The 20,904-nt window shown below is 36.7% G+C and overlaps 1 protein-coding gene across 1 annotated transcript in view; it reads right to left on the bottom strand.

Annotated features, from left to right (window-relative positions):
* Positions 1-20,904, bottom strand: part of Parp1 (Poly-(ADP-ribose) polymerase) — a 271,411-nt gene that overhangs the window by 67,366 nt on the left and 183,141 nt on the right. The window contains exons 11-12 of the mRNA XM_067134916.2: positions 16,479-16,686; positions 7,579-7,774 (exon numbers count right to left, since the gene is read on the bottom strand). Coding sequence (XP_066991017.2) covers positions 7,579-7,774; positions 16,479-16,686 — 404 coding nt within the window. The remainder of the gene's footprint in view (positions 1-7,578; positions 7,775-16,478; positions 16,687-20,904) is intronic.

Raw genomic sequence — 20,904 nt, 5'->3', positions numbered from 1 at the left:
TTAATGTGGTGGCTCTTGGTTACAGCATCTACCCACCTCAACATGCCTAGATAGCATGTAAAGAACGAGGGCTAACACCCTGAAGTGTCATTTTCGTCTTATTTTCTCTCCTGGAGTGGACGTCCGCTACTTATTCTGCCTAATTTTATCTCTATGTAATTTGTAAGTATGGCTTATCGCAGCCGATGCCAAACTTTAACTCCTGCCCGTGGATTATGAAATACTGTTGCCTTCAAGATTATAGTTATTTTCCTTCGCTCCTGCAGCTGGATGACCTCGTCTTGGACGCTTATTTAAATTTGCGGTTGCATGCTGTCGGAGAAATATCAAATTCACGATTCTTCTGTTCGGATAAACTTTAAAATTTTGTAACAAGTTTCATTTTCGGCTTACTGACTGCACTGTTTAAACCTACGAGTGAAAAAAGAACAACTTTTCGGCGAGATGTTCTTGGCACTAAAAGACATTTCTGTTTTGGATTATGTTAAAGAACTTAGGAGTGAAATAATTCAATAATGTGAAGTCATCCATTAAAAGGATCGAGATCGCGACATTATCTCCGTGGATCAGAATCTATTTCTTTCTTTAAATTTTATCTTTTCTGACTTTCTTTTCTTAAAGTTATTTTTTTCTTTTATGCTTCGGTAACGCTTACTCTTGTTGTCGTCTCCATGGCAACCGTCGCCCATGGGAACTATTGTTTTGGATAATTGAAAAGAATTGATTATGTTTGAGTATTGAATTAATTTGTGATGAGCGTGGCATTAAGTTAGTAGCTGTTGGCTCTTAATTCTTCACTGTAACTGATTTATGATTTGTATGTGGGAGTTTTTCCTGGTGGTTTGTGCTGCATTGCTTTTGCATGCTGTATTGATTTTATGTGTGCACACTCTTTAATGATTAGAGCTGCTTGCTCTGATAATTAATGATTGATTTCTAATTGTTGATGGCCACATAACCATCCTGGTACTATCTTGTTCTTCTATTTCGAAACGCGGTGAATTTTCGGGGTCGTGTTGAGACCTATTTTATGTCTATCTTTGTGAGCGCCTTCAGTTTTGGATATGCTTTCGGTGAACGTTAATTCATTTTCCTGTTGTGCCTATTGTGATCCGATTCATGGGAGGATCTTGCGGCCTCACCTTAGCATATTTTCACCTAATGTACAAAATAATTCATTGAGAAAGGATGCGTTTAATTATTAGTACGCAAGTTAATTTTTGAAAGATTAAGGTACTTGTTTGAACCCTTCAGGCAGGCAGTAAAGTTAGTCCATGGGCATTTTCTTTGACAACTAATTATCTTGTAATTTAATCTTGATTTAAGCCTACCTATTAATTAATTTGGTTTAATTTAGAGGCGTCCCTCGACTCTAGGTATACCTTTGTACTCAATTCAGAATTATTTAATTAACCAATTTATCATATTTATTCGTTATCTCCATTCAGAGTTTATTTTATTAATCAAAAATCATCATATTAATTAGTCATCTCAATTCAGTATTTACTTAATCAATTTACCATTTAAATGAGTTAACCTGATTATCTTTGTGAAGGTGCGCCTGTAGATTTCAAGGGGGTTTTGTTTTTCTATCGTATGTAACTTTCTCTTATGACAGTAATTAAATAATTTAGTTTCTTTTCGAAAAACTCGCAGTGTTTTTCTTTCATGGTTTCTAATATTCCCTACCGTGCAAATCTTTTGGTTCGATCTGAGTAGCCTCTGGTTTATGGCCTGTTACTGAATCATTTGGTATTTGCTGTTTTCCTCCTCAAGTTTTTTTTTTCTTTTCAAGGATATTTGCTATCTCTTCCTCTGTTTACTTGTACCAGTAATTGTCGGTATGACTGATATAATGTATCACAGTTTTTATACATATTTTTCATCCTTGTATATTTTATAATAATAATAATGTTATTTGTTTTACGTCCCACTAACTACTCTTTTACGGTTTTCGGAGACGCCGAGGTGCTGGAATTTAGTCCCGCAGGAGTTCTTTTACGTGCCAGTAAATCTACCGACACGAGGCTGACGTATTTGAGCACCTTCAAATACCACCGGACTGAGCCAGGATCGAACCTGCCAAGTTGGGGTCAGAAGGCCAGCGTCTTAACCATCTGAGCCACTCAGCCCGGCTTTGTATATTTTAGCTGAAGATGACCTCTAGGCAAGGTCAAAACATGTCCTATGTACCATTTTAGACAGACCCTTTATTAAATGGCAATAATTTGTACTGAACAGGTGGACTTAATATATGCAAATTCTTTTAGGAATTTTATCCTCGTGACCTTGAAGCTATTTTCAAGCACAAGTTGTGAAAATACCAAACCATACTTGCTTCAGTCCTTTATTCTGAGCTTCAGTTGTGATTAGCATCGTGAATAATGAACATGGGTGAAAGGGAGAGCAAATGCATTACGAATCCTGAGATTCCTTACTCACAATTTTGCTCGTGAACAAAGTAACCATAGGGTCCTACCACAGCAAAATCCTATCTAAACACCTTAATGATAACCATCGAGTAAGAAGATGTACACTATTAGAAGGATCCACCTTTCAATACTCCGTTGTAAGTTGAACTAAAAAAGAAGTCACAACTTGTTTATTGGGACCGGTTTCGACACATTACAAGTGTCATCATCAGACAAATAGTAAAATAGGGCAAGATATAAAGATCTTAAAACAACTAATACATTGAACACAGGCAAAAAATTAACATTGATTCATATCGTAGTAATTCAGTTAATGTCCAAAACACAATGATCGCAGTCAAGAGAGTAAACAGAACATCATTGTCTTGCGCCGAAAACAAATAGTTGAAGTTCACAAGCAGGTCAAGTATGCACTTGCTAGGCAGGTCTTGTAGGCATTTGTTTCTCAGGCCGAAGCGTAAAAGGTGACGTAATTGAAGTCTTAGGAAAACAGTGTAGGATTTAATTTTGTTAAATTCAAAGTAGGTATATAAGTTTGAAAATATTTTAAAACATTAAAAAGAATAAAGTCAAATAAAAATATATTAAAAATAGGAAGAAATAATAAAAGAAAATTGCAATGTGAGGTTCAACTCGAAACAACTTGCCGTAGTAATTGATAGATGAATGGGAGATGATAAATAGAGAAAAGGTTGGGGAACGTTTATTAGAGGGTGGTGGGGGTGGTGGTGGTGGTGATTATTGCTATTAGAGGAAGTACAAATGGGTAAATATCTTCTATATAACACTAAACCGAGGAAAAAAGAGGAAGAGGTCCGACACTTCGAAAAATGAAGATATCGGTAAAAGGAAGACAAGGGCCACGAAGGGCGTGAAAATGAAAGACTCCTTTTACTGATATCTGCATTTTTCGAAGTGTCGGACCTCTTCCTCTTTTTACCTCGGTTTAGTGTTATATAGAAGATATTTACCCATTTGTACTTCCTCTAATAGCAATAATCACCACCACCACCACCCCCACCACCCTCTAATAAACGTTCCCCAACCTTTTCTCTATTTATCATCTCAAATTCATCTATCAATTACTACGGCAAGTTGTTTCGAGTTGAACCTCACATTGCAATTTTCTTTTATTATCTCTTCCTATTTTTAATATATTTTTATTTGACTTTATTCTTTTTAATGTTTTAAATTATTTTCAAACTTATATACCTACTTTGAATTTGACGAAATTAAATCCTACACTGTTTTCCTAAGACTTCAATTACGTCACCTTTTACTCTTCAGCCTGAGAAACAAATGCCTACAAGACCTGCCTAGCAAGTGCATACTTGACCTGCTTGTGAACTTCAACTATATTCGTTTTCGGTGCAAGACAATGATGTTCTGTTTACTCTCTTGACTGCGATCATTGTGTTTGGGACATTAACTGAATTACTACGATATGAATAAATGTTAATTTTTTGCCTGTGTTCAATGTATTAGTAGTTTTAAGATCTTTATATCTTGCCCTATTTTACTATTTGTCTGATGATGACACTTGTAATGTGTCGAAACCGGTCCCAATAAACAAGTTGTGACTTCTTTTTAGTTCAACTTACAACGGAGTATTGAAAGGTGGATCTTTCTAATATTGTACATCTTCTTATTTCTCTATTCAATACGGAACGATCATGAAGTTTTTAACTTTAAACCATCGAGTAGTCACATGTCTCAGAATTTTCGTGATCTCTGTGTTATATAAAGTTTGAAATTCTCTGAACTTTTCTTTCCTGTTTGCACTCCTTTCCAGATAATAAAATATATTAATTATACTTTCATCTACATTTACAGGCAAACATGCCTCACCTTTCTCTGCAGCAAGATCAATTAGGTGACAAGAGCAGCCTACGATGATTATGTTACTAATTTCCCGCTTCAAGCATCCAGTCACATCATTCTTTAATCCTACCATTACTGGAGCATTAACAGCACCAAGAGCTAGGCAGTTTTTTAATGGAAAGCGGAATTCCTGAAAAGTTGAGAGCAAAAGATTGAGCATGTTAGCTCCAGTAGCATTCCCTTCTAAATTAGGCACAGAGAGCAGAAAACTCAGAATTTCACTGAATTCAGGCCTAAAAAACATTATAATAGAATATATTTTGAAGTTGCTTTTATTGCTGCCATCAGTAGCAACAGAAAATGCATTCACCTGCAATTCTCCCTTTCTTCCAGGCACATTTCTGTAATGATAGCTGCTGTTTTAATTCCAGCACACCCATATCGTTCAGTGATTTCTGAATCAGGAAACAATTTTACAAAACAAAGCCCCTGTGTGGTCAGCACAATTTACAGGCAGGTTACTACATCTTTGTTTTTACATGAAAAGTTCAGTTTCTGGTTTCTTCCTACACACTGAACTTTCTCCTTATGTTTCTTCATTAGCACTTCCTGTCATGTGCAGCTGAAAAAGCACACCAACATATAGTACAAATATGAACGTTGGTCCCCTCCTGGACTCACTCAAACATGGAAACTCTTCCCTATAAGCACTTTTTAAACACTGCAACATATTTCTTTTTTGACTTTTGGTGGGAAAAAAAAAAAATAATAATAATAATAATTAAGACATACAACCAAGAAGCACTACTACGTGACATAACACGAGCACTGATACAAGTCTTGCCCTGGGTAGATATCAATGGGGTGCCACTTCTGAGGTTAGGTTACTCACGACTTCTACTTCCTATTATTAAGCTCATCATCAAGTTTCCACTACAGTTTCCCGGGTGTGGTTTATGATCGCTCTCCATTTTAGTCTATTCGTGTACCACTGCTCCTTCAAAACTTCATCCCAGTTGATTCCTTTGGATGTAACATCTTCCTTCGCTTGGTCCAGCCATCTCCTCCTAGGTCTTCCAACAGGTCTCTTTCCAGTAATCTCAGTATGCAACCATTGTTTTGCAATTCTTCTTTCTGTCATACATTTGACATGACAAACCATCTCAAATGTGCCCTAGTTATGGTCTCCTACAAGGACTGATTTATTCCAGCCTGTTCTCTAATCTTCTCATTTCTTCCTTTGTCTTTCCTAGTCTTTTGAAGCATACAAACTTCATTTCTGAAACCTGAATCTGCTGTCATCTTTCTTGGTAGTTGTTCCAACCCATAAGTCAATATAGGAACAAAGTATGTTCGAAACAGAGTTTGTTTTGATCTTAGTGGCACTTGTTTATTCAAGAGCAGATATCGAACTTGTTGATAGAATTGACTGGATTTCTGAATACGGTTATTTAATTCAAGCTGTATTCTGCTGTCACATGATATTATGCATCCAAGGTACTGATACTGGTTTACTGTTTCCAACTGTACACCCTCTAGCATTATATTATCTTTACTTCTCTGTCTGCTAACAGACAGACATTCCAGCAGTTTTTGTAGCAGTTACGTACAGTCCATATTTTTCCAGATGGGCCTTTCCTGGACTTCCATCTCGCTATTTCACCAGATAACTATATCATCTGCAAAAGCAAATGCTTTAAGATCCATGTTGGTGTTCTGCTTCACTTCTTTTATGATTTCATCCATGATAGTGATGAATAGTAATGGTGAAAGGGCACTGCCTTGTTGCACTCCTCTAGATGTCTGGAACCAATCTGAATATCCATTTCCTACTTGAACACAGCTGTAGAAGTCATCATAAAGCATTTTTATTTTCTGAATGAGTTCCATAGATACATTCTTCCTTTTAAGACACTCCCATATAGTTGTTCTAGGGACACTATCGAATGCTTTTTCGATGTCTAGAAACACAAAAGTTTCAAGTTACAATCTTTATCCCAGTGCTCTTCTAATATTTTCAGTGTGAAAATGAGGTGTATAGTTGATCTTTCCTAAATCCATATTGTTCTTCTTGCAGTTGGGGTTCAATAATTTTCCTTAATCTTTTCTCAAGAATATTCTCAAATATTTTTAAACCATGGGACAGTCAGGTAATCCGTCTATAGTTGCTGCACTTTTTTCGACTTCCGTTCTTGAACAGGGGAACTATAACTCCCTTTTTCCAGTAATCTGGTATTATTTTATCCTTCCATATTGCCCTTATCGCCCCGTATAACCATTGAATTCCTTGTGGGCCAGCAACTTTAATCACGTCTGCACTCAGTTCATCAAAGCCAGTAGCTCGTTCATTGTGCATACTTTTAAGGGCTGATTCTACTTGGTGGCATTCCTTCAGATATATTATCACTGCAGCTTGACAGAATATATGCATTAGGACTGGAGTCCTTCTTTATACCACTACATAAATTCTCAAAGCATGAATTTCATAATTTCTCTCATTTCTGTGTCCTCTCTAGTGATGCTCCCATCTGGTTTCTGTAAAGCTGTTATTTGCTCATAATTACTCCTGGTATTTCTAATAACACTGGACAGCAGTTTGGAATTTGCTTTTCTATCTTCTTCCAATTTATTTGTAAAATCAGTCCAAGACTTTTGTTTTTCTTCTGCTACTATTCATTTCACTTCTACAATCTATGTATGTCTGTTGTAATTCACTCATTTTAAATTCATCTTTTTCATCTCCTTTCTGAATTTTTTTATTTCGAGCCTTTCTTGCTTCATTGTTTTCCTGAACTGCACTCTTTACTTTATCATTCCACCAGGCTGTGACTGTATTATAGACCAAAGAGGAGCACATGGCTGGCCAGCGTGGCTGGCCACCCTGCCCTGTACTACCCTTTAGTTGTGGTTATTGTAACTACTATTGACCAGCCATACTCAGCTATATATTGACAGAATGAGGAAACAGGAGTTTAAAATAATATGAAAATTACTGAAACTGCTCTCAAAATCGGGGGACTGGTTCCAGCGATCGGGAGGAATGATGAAAAATGGGAAGTCCCCCACTTAAATTGGGAGAATTGGCACATCTACAATGGGTTGAAAATGATCCATCTGGACATAAATGGGTTAATGAAAAATGTCACAAAGTTTAATTCTGTTTATGAAAAATAACACCAAAATTAGCCTCATTTTCAAATAAAATTAATGACCATAAAACAGGATTCCTCATAAGAAATGATGGCTTGTCATTGCAACATCATTTGGCAAATGAACATGTCTGGTAACAGCAACAATATTAAAATAATTTCAAATGTCCAGTTACCTGACTATAGTCCACATCAATAGGATACATTCTTCCAGGCACCTTGGTAAAGGTATGCCGATTCTCCCACATGTTCCCAGTCTTTTCTTCATATAACGCGCGAAATTCAGCCACCATTTCATTCTTTGTGCCTTCACTGAGCTTATTACCACCAATAGTGGTGCCAATGCGACCCCAAGCCCGAAAGCACCAAAACCTGCAAAAATTATAACAATGTTATTTGTTTGACAATCCTTAACTTACAATAAATTTTAATAGATGTCAACAGCAAGACATTCAAAAGTAAGTTGCAGAAGTAGTATAGCAAGTACAGTGCACAAAATCTACAATTAAAGGAGGAAGTTTTCACGTAAGTTTGGAAATGCATTAAAAGTTTTACCACCTATAATAAAATCTACATTTCAATGTCCCTTCAATCCCGAAAGAGCTTGGAACGTGGAGCTTTGGTTGGCAAAAAAAAAAAAGCACCCAAGCAGAGTCTGGCATTGCTTCACCGTTCAACTCTTGTTCTCTTCTGACCAGGATGGTATTCATGTGGGAGGCCTATGGAGTCTTATTTTCAAGCCCTTTTTCGCTCTTTAATTTCTTCCACCAATACCTTTATATTTCAATGGGCTGAAACTCGTCTTTTTTTTGTACCGATTTGTGCAGGATAGTTCCCTAATTGTACTTCTTCTTAAAACATTCCTCAACAGCACCACTGATTTAACCTCAAATGCTATCAACTGCACATACACTATGTGGTCAAAAGTATCCAGACACCCGCCAAAACATACGCTTTTCATCTCAGGTGCATTCTGCTGCCACCTACTGCCAGGTACTCCATATCAGCGACCTCAGTAGTCATTAGACATCGTGAGAGAGCAGAATGGGGTGCTCCGCGGAACTCGCGGACTTCGAACGTGGTCAGGTGATTGGGTGTCACGTGTCAGAAGTCCGTACACGAGATTTTCACACTCCTAAACATCCCTAGGTCCACTGTTTCTGATGTAATCGTGAATTGGAAACGTGAAGGGACACGTACAGCACGAAAACGTACAGGCTGACCTCGTGTGTTGACTGACAGAGACCGCCGATAGTTGAAGAGGGTCGTCAAGTGTAATAGGCAGGCATCTATTCAGACCAACACACAGGAATTCCAAACTGCATCAGGATCCACTCCAAGTACTATGGCACTTCGGCAGAAGTGAGAAAACTTGGATTTCATAGTCGAACGGTTGCCCATAAGTCACACATCACGCAGGTCAATGCCATAAAACGCCTCGCTTAGTGTAAGGAGCATAAACATTGGACGACTGAAAAGTGGAAAAATGTTGTGTGGAGTGACGAATCATAGTACACAATGTGGTGATCCAATGGTAGGGTGTGGGTATGACGAATGCCCGGTGAAAGTAATCTGACAGCGTGTGTAGTGCCAACAGTAAAATTCAGAGGCGGTGGTGTTATGGTGTGGTCATGATTTTCATGGAGGGGGCTTGCATCCTTTGTTGTTTTGTGTGACACCATCACAGCACAGGCCTACAACATTGATGTTTTAAGCACCTTCTTGCATCCCACTGTTGAAGAGCACTTCGGGGATGGCGATTACATCTTTCAACACGATCAACCATCTGTTCATAATGCACAGCCTGTGGCGGAGTGGTTACACGATAATAACATCCCTGTAATGGACTGGCCTGCACAGAGTCCTATAGAACACCTTTGGGATGTTTTGGAATGTCGATTTCGTGCCAGGCCTCACTGACCAACATTGCTACCTCTCCTCAGTGCAGCACTCCGTAAAGAATGCGCTGCCATTCCCCAAGCAACCTTCCAGCACCTGACTGAACATATGCCTGCGAGAGTGGAAGCTGTCATCAAGGCTAAGGGTGGGCCAACACTATATTGACCGAGCTCGATAACTGCAGTCGCTTAAGTGCGGTCAGTATCCAGTATTCGGGAGATAGTGGGTTCGAACTCCACTGTCGGCAGTCCTGAAGATGGTTTTCTGTGGTTTCCCGTTTTCACACCAGACAAACCTTAATTAAGGCCACGGACACTTCCTTCCCATCCTAGCCCTTTCCTATCCCATCGTCGCCATAAGACCTACCTGTGTCAGTGCGACGTAAAGCAGCTTGCAAAAAATCGAAACACCCCATTGAATTCCAGGATTACCGATGGAGGGTATCACAAACTTGTACGTTATGTTCAGCCAGGTGTCCGGATACTTTTGATCACATAGTGTATCTATAAAAGAAATCAATACCTAGTTTGCAGAAACTCTGCATCAAGTACAGTGGTAACAAAAGTAAAGGATCTGTAATGTATGTTAATCATCAAAACTGCTAGAAAAATTAAGAGCGTGAGAGAAAATGCACACACAAAAAGAAGTGCTTTGGAAATTTCTTATTCAATACATTACAAATGTATTTTTTGAGTGACTAAAAAGAGCTCAATTTCAAAATTTCAGTATCATACAAAAGACACTATAAAATACCAAAAGAAAAAAGTACCACATATATACCATATGGAATGCAAAAATGGTCATTTACTGCAAGGCACAGTATCTAGATGCAATCTGATGCATAGTAGCTCTAGGAGCAGGTAGCATTAAGACCGATACCCTGAACTTTACACTAAGGAATAGTACTACTTGCACGAGATGTAACTCAATTAAGCAGTCTGAGCTTTATCTAGAAGACACATTTTCAATTGGTGTAATGTCGAAGACACATACTGCCAAATTTTCCTTTTCAATACAATTTGATTGTGTAAAGTCCATCTGTTCAATACAAGTTTGCCATTTAATAAATGGTCTGTTTAAAAAACTACATAGTTGTTTCAAAAGCTACATAGGACATATTACGAATTAGCCTAGAGGTCATCGTCAGCTAAAATAACATTAAGAAGAAAGAATATAACACAAAAACAGTAATACATAAAAAATTCGAGATAAAATACAATCAACAAATGCAATGGAAGTCTCTGTTTAAAATGTACATAGCTTCAATATTAAAATACACTCAACAGATGCAATGGAAATCTGTGTTAAAAATGTACATAGATTCAAACTTGGACAAATTTAGTCGTAAGTGTGGGTCCAACTGTATTTAATACAATACTGGTTGGCTGGAGGAAATACTTTAAAAATTTGTGAAGACAGATGTTCTATTTGTCATGCTTCTGGAAACGGAGCAAAATATTGAAAAATCAGTTACATTTCTTCATGGATAATACAAGTATAGCCAGCATCTAAAACCGGAAACAAAAAGCCGTGTATGAGAACGAAAAATGAAGCAGAAGTAAAAGATAACATGAAGAGGCGCAAAACAATATTACTACATCCTCTTTCCACCTGTGCTTGTATAGGTCAGGTTGGGTCGGTGTTGATCTCCACACTGACTGGTAACCGTTCCGATGTTGCGTTGGGTGAGGGAAACGGCGGGTGAGAGGAGGGAGAGTGAGTGGAAGTATCAGAGGACGGATCAGTAATGCATGTTGTGACAGACTTAACTGAACTTTGTTTAACATCTTTCTCGATTATTGTATCAACCAGGATTTTCGTTTTTTCTTGGATTTCATTACGATTATGGATGGAATTGTATTTTTGATCAAGGCTTATATAAATATTTTCTAGAATGTTCAATAAAATTCCCTTTTTTTGGTTATATGTAGGATATCTAGATCTTTATCTATGGTGGAGAATGAGTGATTGTAATCTTTCATGTGTTCATTCAAAGAGGAAAATCTCTTGTATTACCTGCATTAATATGTTCTTTGTAGCAGATTTGAAAGTTTCTCCCAGTTTGCCCGATATAGCTGGCATCGCACTGTTTACACGTCAACTTGCAGACCCCTGATTGCAAATATTTGTCGGATTTGTTAGGTGTGTTCGTGTTATAGAAAAGTTTTGAAGTAGTGTTGTTAGTTCTAAGGGCAACATTGAAGTGCTGTTTGAGTTTGTTTTTGTTTTTTTAGTTTTTTTTTTTTTTTTAATGTTCGAGATTTGGTATAGGTTATTGCTGTTGAAAGTGAAGGTGACAAAATCAGTATTCTCTTTCTTTTGTTTTTTAAGTGTGGTGGAGGGTTAATTTTTTTACCTTATTGAGAATTCTGTCAATGAAATTACTACCAAACCCATTAAGGTGTGCTCAAGTGTGGACGGTGTTAATTTCTTCCTTATAAGCTTTCTTGGACATGGGAATGTTCAAGGCTCTATATATCATACTATAAAAAGAGGCCCTTTGTGGGAGCCAGGGTGCAGTAAATCTTGTCTGATCATATTTGCTGTCTGGGTGGGTTTTCTAAAAATTTCAAATTTTAGATGGTTGTCGCTTCTCCCGATTTTAAGATCTAGAAAATTTAAGGATCTATCTCTTTCAGATTCAACTCTATCTACGTGGACCAATAGAATATACCCAGTAAATTATTGAGTATATTGGTTTTAAAATTTATTAGCTCTTTATTCAAAGTGTCGTGTTTTTTGAAATGACTTGAAATAGTCTCAGATTAACATGTTTTTTTTTAAAATCCCATTTTAGTGGGGCTAAGGAAAGAGGAGCTGCTACATGAGTGTCATACAGTTTTGCATTGAGACAAGATTTCTTTTTATAAAGAAACTTAATTTCTATTCTTATATGTAATGTGTTGACTTTGGATTGTGTTTTCCATTCCCAACTTGTGCTTTTGTATTTGTTGAGATTGGTACTTAAGAATTTTGGGGTTAAAGTTATCTTTGAGACCCTGTTTTAAGAAAGAATATTTCTTTGCCAATTTTAGCAACTGTGATTTTCATATTTTTAAAAAAATTGCATTTTAATAATAATAATAATATTTAAATAGCCATAACAGAGAATATAGGTTACACTGATGGGTTACATATTTGCATAATCACTTATAGACATTGTTCTTCTTGTACAGAATTCAATGTGGTACTGTTCACGTGTTTTTCCACATAGTGTGCACTCACAGTCTATACTTGGGTCATGGAAGTGTTTTAATTTGCAGAGTAGGTGATGAAAACCGTGAACTGCTAATCTTGTAATGACATGTCTTAATTCAAAATTAGCTTTTGTCCATGAGCGATCTATCATTGTCCCTATGCCACAGAAGTCTGGTTGGACTTCTCTATTCTCCGTCAGTTTTGCCAGCAGTTTCTCTTATGCACCGGTGTTCGGCAGGGGCATACTTGTCCTGAGATCTTCTACGAGAAATGATTCCCTTACCAGGAGATATACAAGTCTAGATCGTGTTGTTTTTGATACACCTTTCACCATCTTTATATAGTTCGCTTTCACCCTTTCCAAGGTTGAAAGGTTCCTCAATGTTAAATGTGACTAGATAATTTCAATGCCATAAGTCATTATTGGAAGAATTTTTACTCTAAATAGCAACATTGCTGTCTCCAGATTGAGTGATCTAATGTCTTTCATTTCATGCATTGCCATCATTGCGTTTTTATATGCCTGGTAAGCATTATTATTACAAGTAATGAACTTAATTACGGTTCCATATTGACAACAAATATCTAAGATGAAATTCTAAAAAAATTTAATTGTGTAAAGTCCACCTGTTCAATACACGTTCGCTATTTAATAAAGGGCCTACATTGACTTTTAAAGGTTATGTTGAAATCGAGAATATGGTGTCGAATGTAGGTATAGATTCTCAAAAGTTCTACAATACATTATATATTCAGTTCTGCCAATCACTAATCACAAGCAGATTGGAAAGAGGAAAAAAATAACAAAAAACACCAAAAGACCAGAAATTTTGGTTTATTCGTGACCTAGAGCTCAGCTGGAAACCGCACTCGCTGCACAAGCCAGTATGAGTGGGAAGCGATACAACTTTTTAAATGTTACGCTGCGCAAATAAAATGACTGCTGTTTTCGTAAGGACATTTTAAAATAAAAACATAAACGTAAAAATCCCCATCTTATATTAGGACTGAAACAGTACTGGCTTTATCTATGTAAGGTGCAACATATCTTCTGCACTCGAGAACATGATGATATGTAGGATGCTAACAGGTTTGTTTTGTCACCTATTCAATACATGTAAAATTTTACAATTTAGGAATTTATTATTGATTCCACTTGAGACATGTTTTGCCCTTCATTGAGGGCATCATCAGTCAAATTATCTCCTCAAGGCAAAAATCAGGTACCTGGTTAGTAGTTGACATGCACAAATTCATACACATTATTAATACACATTACAAAAATTAAGTATGAGAAATAGTTGTACAATAGTGATGGTTGAACATATAAGTTTATAGAATAAGAAGTCGGCACCAAGCGTAAAATTAAAATAGTAGAGTTCGGCAGTGGTGCTCTGGAGAATAATTGACGCACTCATAGGAAAATATAAAGTTTTAAAAATATTTACATTATAACAATCAGGGGAGAAAGGGTGTAGTGCTCGGCGTCAATGTTTGTAACCAAAAATTAATATCAATGGTTGGTAACTATACAGTATTTACATTGTCCAATTGAACAGTTGAGAATTTTACAATTTATATACATATTTACACCAGAGCAGCTTGGTGAGCAAGGATATAAAAAAAAGTCTAGTACCAAATGCGTCCTGTTGTTTTAAAGGTTGGAAGAAGAATGTAGCATTGACATTTCAGAAATGCAGAGTGGTTTATCTTAGTTTAAAATCCCTACGATACGACAATACGAGGCTGAGTTATCTGATGTCATATGACATTCTGAGCAGCATTTCCAGTAGTATCGGTATAAGGTAAAATAAACATAAATTAACTCAATGTTTCGCTGCATTTGAAACCAAAGGATTTCAGTAGTGTGTACATGGAAAATATGGAGCCCTTATAATTAATTTTCTTGTTCATTAAGTACACCAATTTCTTGGCCATTGGAAATTCTCCATTATTGTACTAGTCAAATATTGTTTGGCATAAAACACACTTTTCAAAGTCATCCAAATTTGTTGCACATTTCTGAACTGTGCATTGTTTCCCCAGTGATCCCAATGTGAACTTCTTCCCTATTTCCACATTTGTTCTTCCCTCAGAAAGAATATTGGACAAGGCATCTACACTCACCCTGCAAGCCTGAGCTGTCAGCTCCCAGCTTTAAGAAAAGCTTGAGTCTCACACACTTCTAACTTCCTTAGAAATTCCTACACATTGATTTCTCATCTGAATGTTTAAATCTTCATGAGTAATACCACTATGAAGTGCTCGGCTGCTAATATGCTTGCTGAGACACATTATAAATACAAAACTTTAGCTCAAAGCATGTCTTAAACTTCCAGTATGATATTGCAATAACAACACAATACTGTCACCCTATATAGTTGTACTATGCTGAGAGATTCCCCAAAGATATTAAATACAGTCGAAACTGATTAAGATGTCCCTCTCTAGCATGCTTCCCTGGACCCAGTCCATGCCCTATTAAATACATGTTAAAGAAACCTGGACAGTACATTTACATCACTCTTTAGTACGTTCGTAATTTCCACCATAAGAAATGTAAATTAGTGTTCCCCGTCATGTTGCGCGCACAATGCACCAGCAACGGTTGACCTGGGTGAGGATTTGTTAGAGAACTTAATTCACGGCCCTAGAGTGTCGGCCTACAGCTGCAGGGAGCATCAGTCTCAAGCCAGTCTTTGATATGGGTATGTGTTAGTTTGGATCGCATAACAGTAGCTCGTGTCATGGTGGTGTTTAATTTTAAGTTCGTAAGTGCATTGTGTAACAATGTACAGTACGTAAATTAGGTCTGCTGTACGTACGTAAACAGCTGACACGCTGATGCTTAATTTTATGTTCGTAAGTGAATTGTGAAACAATGTACATTAGGCCTACTGTACTTACACACAGTGGTTTGCAGGACATTCAGTTATGAAGAAGAAGAAAGCTAGACAGTTTATAAATGATGAAAAATTAAAGTATGAGAAAGCGGATGCTAATCCACACAAGAAACGTGTGCAAATCGCCCAGATGTTGGACATTTCTACGATAACTTTAAAAATTGTCAGCAACGTGTATAGTGTGCGTCTCTAAGAACGATTTTCCTTGATGTTTTACTATGTTGGTGTTCTTAAATTGTATTATTTCTTTATTACAATAATTATAAACACTTGTTTCTTTGTTTTCATCGAAATTATTTTTATGATCAAACCTAACCTTAAATTTAACAGCGTATTTTTTTATTTTTTTTAGCACGTTCCCTCTTTATGACTTTTTCGGTTGGCACAAAAATGTTCTAACCAGTTTGGGCTGTATTTCAGCACCTTGTTATCATTCTCGCTCAGTGGATGAAGCAAAATATTGAAATAATCTCTTCAGTTCAAGGCCAGATGGTATCTCCCAAATGCCTGGTTGTAGAATCACAAGGTTTAGGCAGACAGCTTCGGAATTGTTAGTGCTGTCATACAGCATCGCTAAAACAATTGAACCTGTAATTATTTTTGTGTGCTGAAAGAAATTATGATATCAAACACAGCAAGCCAGTGCACTCATTTATTTATCTAAGCAAAGCCGCGCTATTCCACTGGCTGGTGTGGGCAGGTTACTAATGAAGCTTACTTCACAAGCATTCGTATTTTGGCAGCTATCAGCTGTTTGACATGGCAACATGCAGATGTGTGTGCATTAGTGGGTTCTGTCACACACATGGCGTGCCACCTGAACTACGGAACAGATGAATAAAACATGTATATTACATTTTGGACAAGTAGCACCATGTTTCATAACCAATACCATACCCAATTTAGAACAAAATAGTACATCAATTTATCAGGCCATTTAATCATAATAATAAAACAAAGATTCCAACCATAAATATTAACAAAGAGAAAGATTGGCGTAGTAATATAGTTTTTACAAGAACAGCAGTAAACTCTTCAATCCAATGTAAAACAAATAAAAGATTACTTTTACAGACCTATTACCAGTATCAGCAGCCAGTACTTGTAACTTGTAAAAAGAATTCTTGCCAGTCTGAAGACATGTTAAACCAAGGACTGCATTATATACATCTTTGCCTTCTTGATACACGTGAGCAACATCATCTAGACCCGAGTCCGGATCAACAGCACCCCCACCTTTGACACGGAGTTTTACTACAGAAGATCCACTTTTTTTGAACATACCTGAAATAATTACCAATTAGTAAAGACGTGAACAATACTACAGAGAAATGCACATTATTGTAAGTAATGATGATGATGATGATGATGATGATGCTTGTTGTTTTAAGGGGCCTAACATCGAAGGTTATCGGCCCCTATTGTAAGTAAACATTCTTGATATACCGTACTGTACCTGATTTCCTGCTCCACTGAAAAAAGAGGTGAATGTATGATAAATGGGAAAATATTGAAAAGGTAAAGAAAAAGGACAGTATTCAAAGAGAATAGGATCAGGCCCAAGAAGTGCCACAACAGGTAGGGATGATCAGTTCCTACAGCTGAAAGTTCTCTGTTACCATTGCACCACTACTGCTGAAATCCAAAATCAGTGCCAGAAGACTGGCTCCAAGCCCTGAATTCACCCCACATCACACTATTCGACTGCATTATGCAAAAGAACATTGTGACTGGATGATATAAAAGTGGGATCAAGTGTTATTCACTGACGAGTCTTGATTTTGACTCCGAACAAAGGATGACCGAGGATACAGAAGGATTGGGGAAACATAATCCCTCTACACATTTTCACCCAGGATAGCTCTTCATGGAGGTTCTGTGACGAGAACAAGAATAAGTTTGACAGCAAGGATGGACCTGATCTTTGTAGAGCACGAGATCCTTACAGCACCTTGGTATGTGGATGAAATCGTCGAGGAGGATATTGTGCCTTTCGCTCCATTCATGTCATAGTTTCATGCTTGAATGAAGTTGGGATTCATGTAATGGTCCGGTCTGCTCATAGTCAGGATTTGAATCCCACTGACAAGATGAATTGGGAAGAAGGATTTGCCAGTACTATCCTAACACCGTACAGAGCCTGCAGGAGGCTCTTCAAGACGAATGGGACCAGATTCCATAGGACTAGATTACAACATCAGGAGCAAGCTTGAGAGGTTGGAAGATTAATGAAAGAGATGGCAACATCCACTTCTAACATTGGGTAAAGGTGTCAAAGAGGTGTAGAAAAGAAAAGGAGTAAACAAAAAGGAAGTGTTGCAGTAGAAAAACATGTCAGTCAAATGTTGCAGTGGACAGACAATATGTGATTAGTAATTACCTCTTAAACAGCTAAAAGTGTACACATTGATTTGGTGTTAGTTGTGATTTTTTATAAATCATTTAACTGAACTGTTCAAGAAGACAGAACTTTATTTTATATCATTTTATTTACAAGTTTCAAAAATTTCTACTTCACAGTATTAGATTTCAAAACAACATTTCAGTATCTCGCAATAGAATTTAAACTAAAACTCCAGATTAAAAATATAAATGTTGTGCTTTTAGTGCCAGTCAGTATATTTCCTGTACAGTAGAAGTCCGTTACAGTAAGAATTCACAACAGCGAAAAATTTACTGGCTATAACGGATTGTCGTTATACCAGATTTCTCATAAAAGTCCAGGGGAAAACCCCACACACACACATTAAAATTGGTATGAAACAGCAATCAGTTTGTTCGAAACTTCTGCTTACTCGTTAATTGTTTTCTAATTACAAGACTATGTAAATTCATATGTTCAGTTTCATTCTAAAAAAACTGTAGTAGTGTCATTTCAGTGGCTTCTGTGGCAAACGTTTTCCTTTTCTTATTCAAACAGCATTATCTAACCTAACTTAACCTACATATTTCAAGCACCAGGAGAGTAATGATAAACATTTTGCTATAAATTTACATGGGAATAGCCCTTCCAAAATTTAACCAGATGCGACAAAATACATAACTGTGCATGATTTAAAGTGATTTGATAGAATCTGAAGATGTTTTTGTCGAATGAAACATGCTACTCTTTGTTTAACAGTGTGTAATGTTACAGGTATGTTATAGTTAATATGTGCTGAAAATGACAGACTGAAAAGCTTTTTAAAGTTGCTGAGTTGACACTGAAAAGTATGCCTTTCTTCTTAATGAATTAGGAGAATGATGTGTGAGTAACCTAGACTATATTTACCATCTGGCATTCATTAACACTTCCCACTTATAAAGAAAATTATGACCATTTCCTCATTTCTTCAAGAAATGTAGAAATTGTTTTTTTTTAAAGAGATAAAGAAAAGATCAATGGACAAATTAAGTTTGTGCTATCAGCAAAAAGCAAAAAGGAATGTGGCTTCCAGAAACAAGAAGAAATAGAGGACAGACTAAATATACAGACATTATGCAACAAGCAGCAGACTGCTTAGCAGTAAACCAGACAAAATACAAATCTGGTGGCCAATAATGAGAGTACTGGGATTGACCCCTAAAGTTTCAAGCTACAACAGGAGAAACTGTTTACCTCAAAACTGAGGGCTACAAATATTAAAATCCAATAAAGTACAAAAAGAACAGTAGTCAATTTCAAATTAATAGGGATATATTCTAGATCTTCTATCTAGACAGCAGTACAGTATTAAAAATCCACAAAGAACAGGGGTAAACAAACCACATCCTATTACACAATATTACATTCTTGCCTTTTGATTTCCTATCAGCTCATCATAAATGAGCATGTAGATAAGGAAGATGCTACAAGTACAGTGGAACCTCGATTCTTTCTTTTTGAAGGGACCATGGGAAAAACAAAAAAAAAACAGCAAAAGACTAACGATATGGGAAAACTTAACATCTGGGAACGAATTAAAACCATCAAAAATTGGCTAAACACTATAATAATGAAATACATATACTGTAATTATAATCTTGCAAAAACTCTGTATAAATTACACAAGTTAAAAATCTTGATACTTAAAATTCAGTTTTACTGCAGAAACTGCGTCACTTTTCCATGAAAACTTCCTTCGGTCAGTAACTTTGATCAGCTGAGACCACCACAAAATATGCTACTAAATAATGCCAAACCGACCAACAATTTTTTTGTTTTTTTTTTTTTGTTTTTAGTTCCCTAACCTAATTAAATAAAACAGTCAAGGATGAAAAAATTCTGGGTCGAGAAGAAAAGACAAACCAGTAAACGAGTTGTTTCTTGCGGTCTGAAGTAGGCCAAAATAGGATGAAGAGAAGAAGAAAATAAAGCACATCCGATACAAAAGTGCACAACACGATGGCAAAATCTGTTCTTTTTTCTTACTAATTTTTTAATTTGGTCACCGGTATATGTACAGTAGGGACTGTGATAATCTGGCACTTGATAGTCCGGCAGACCCAATAGTCTGGCAGGCATCAGAAATTGGGTTCCCCCCCCATATTTTGAGGGATTCTACACTTGGCACGTTTGGCAGTACAGTCAGACACATTCGGGAGATATCGGAACCATTTGCCATTTCTTCAGTCACAACTGTGTGCCTCACTGTACGAGTATGCTATCAGCTGCTTCAGCCAGTCACCATCTTGGCTTTGTGTTAGCATCACTACGATTTTTTATTCACGTAGACCTACAATTAAAGTACTTACATTTGCATCAGTACGGTGTGGTTTTTTTTTTGTTTTGTTTTTTACAGGTATTTAATAAATTCATTGTACTGTATCAAAGTTTAGCTGTATGTATGATTGTCAAATAGACTACAGCACAGTGAAAAGTTCATACGAACACTGAATGTTTTCTAAACCAAACATCTCATGAGTCGAGTCTTCACGGGCCTTAAACACCTTTGTGAAATTCGCAGAAAGGAGCCAGCAATACGATGTTTCTGATATTATGCATCTCCACATTATACAAAATACTTTTTGTCAAAAAAGAGCTAAATCCCAGAAATATCCCTACAATGTTTCTGAGGGCTCAGAAAAAAAATTCAAACTATCCCATCAATCAACATGTTCCCCACCCTCGACATCATCGGACACCTATGCTAGCCTATAAATGGACAGTGATTAAATTTGAACTGTACCAAATTATTTGTATTTAACAATTTTTATTTTATTAAAATTAACTTGTTCTTGGTTTTTTCACAGCCTATTTCATAATAGGTCTACAAAACTTATTTATAGCGAACTTTATTACACTTCGAGCCTTAAACCGACTGAACTGTGCAGTACGGTATTTGATTTTTAATTCAATTTTATTTTTACAGTACAGTACTACATACTTTTAATATTTTTGTACTGTAATATCTTCTGTTGTGTTTAATAAGTGATTATCTTCACACGTTAAAACTGTAGATTTCATTTCTATCCCCTTGTTTAAACCAGGTTTTTAAAAATGACCTTGATAATCCAGCATATCTGATAAACTGACATTGGTAG

Source organism: Anabrus simplex, chromosome 1 (genome assembly GCF_040414725.1).
Source record: "Anabrus simplex isolate iqAnaSimp1 chromosome 1, ASM4041472v1, whole genome shotgun sequence".
Lineage (NCBI taxonomy): Eukaryota > Metazoa > Arthropoda > Insecta > Orthoptera > Tettigoniidae > Anabrus > Anabrus simplex.
This window is presented reverse-complemented; position numbering and strand designations above follow the sequence as displayed.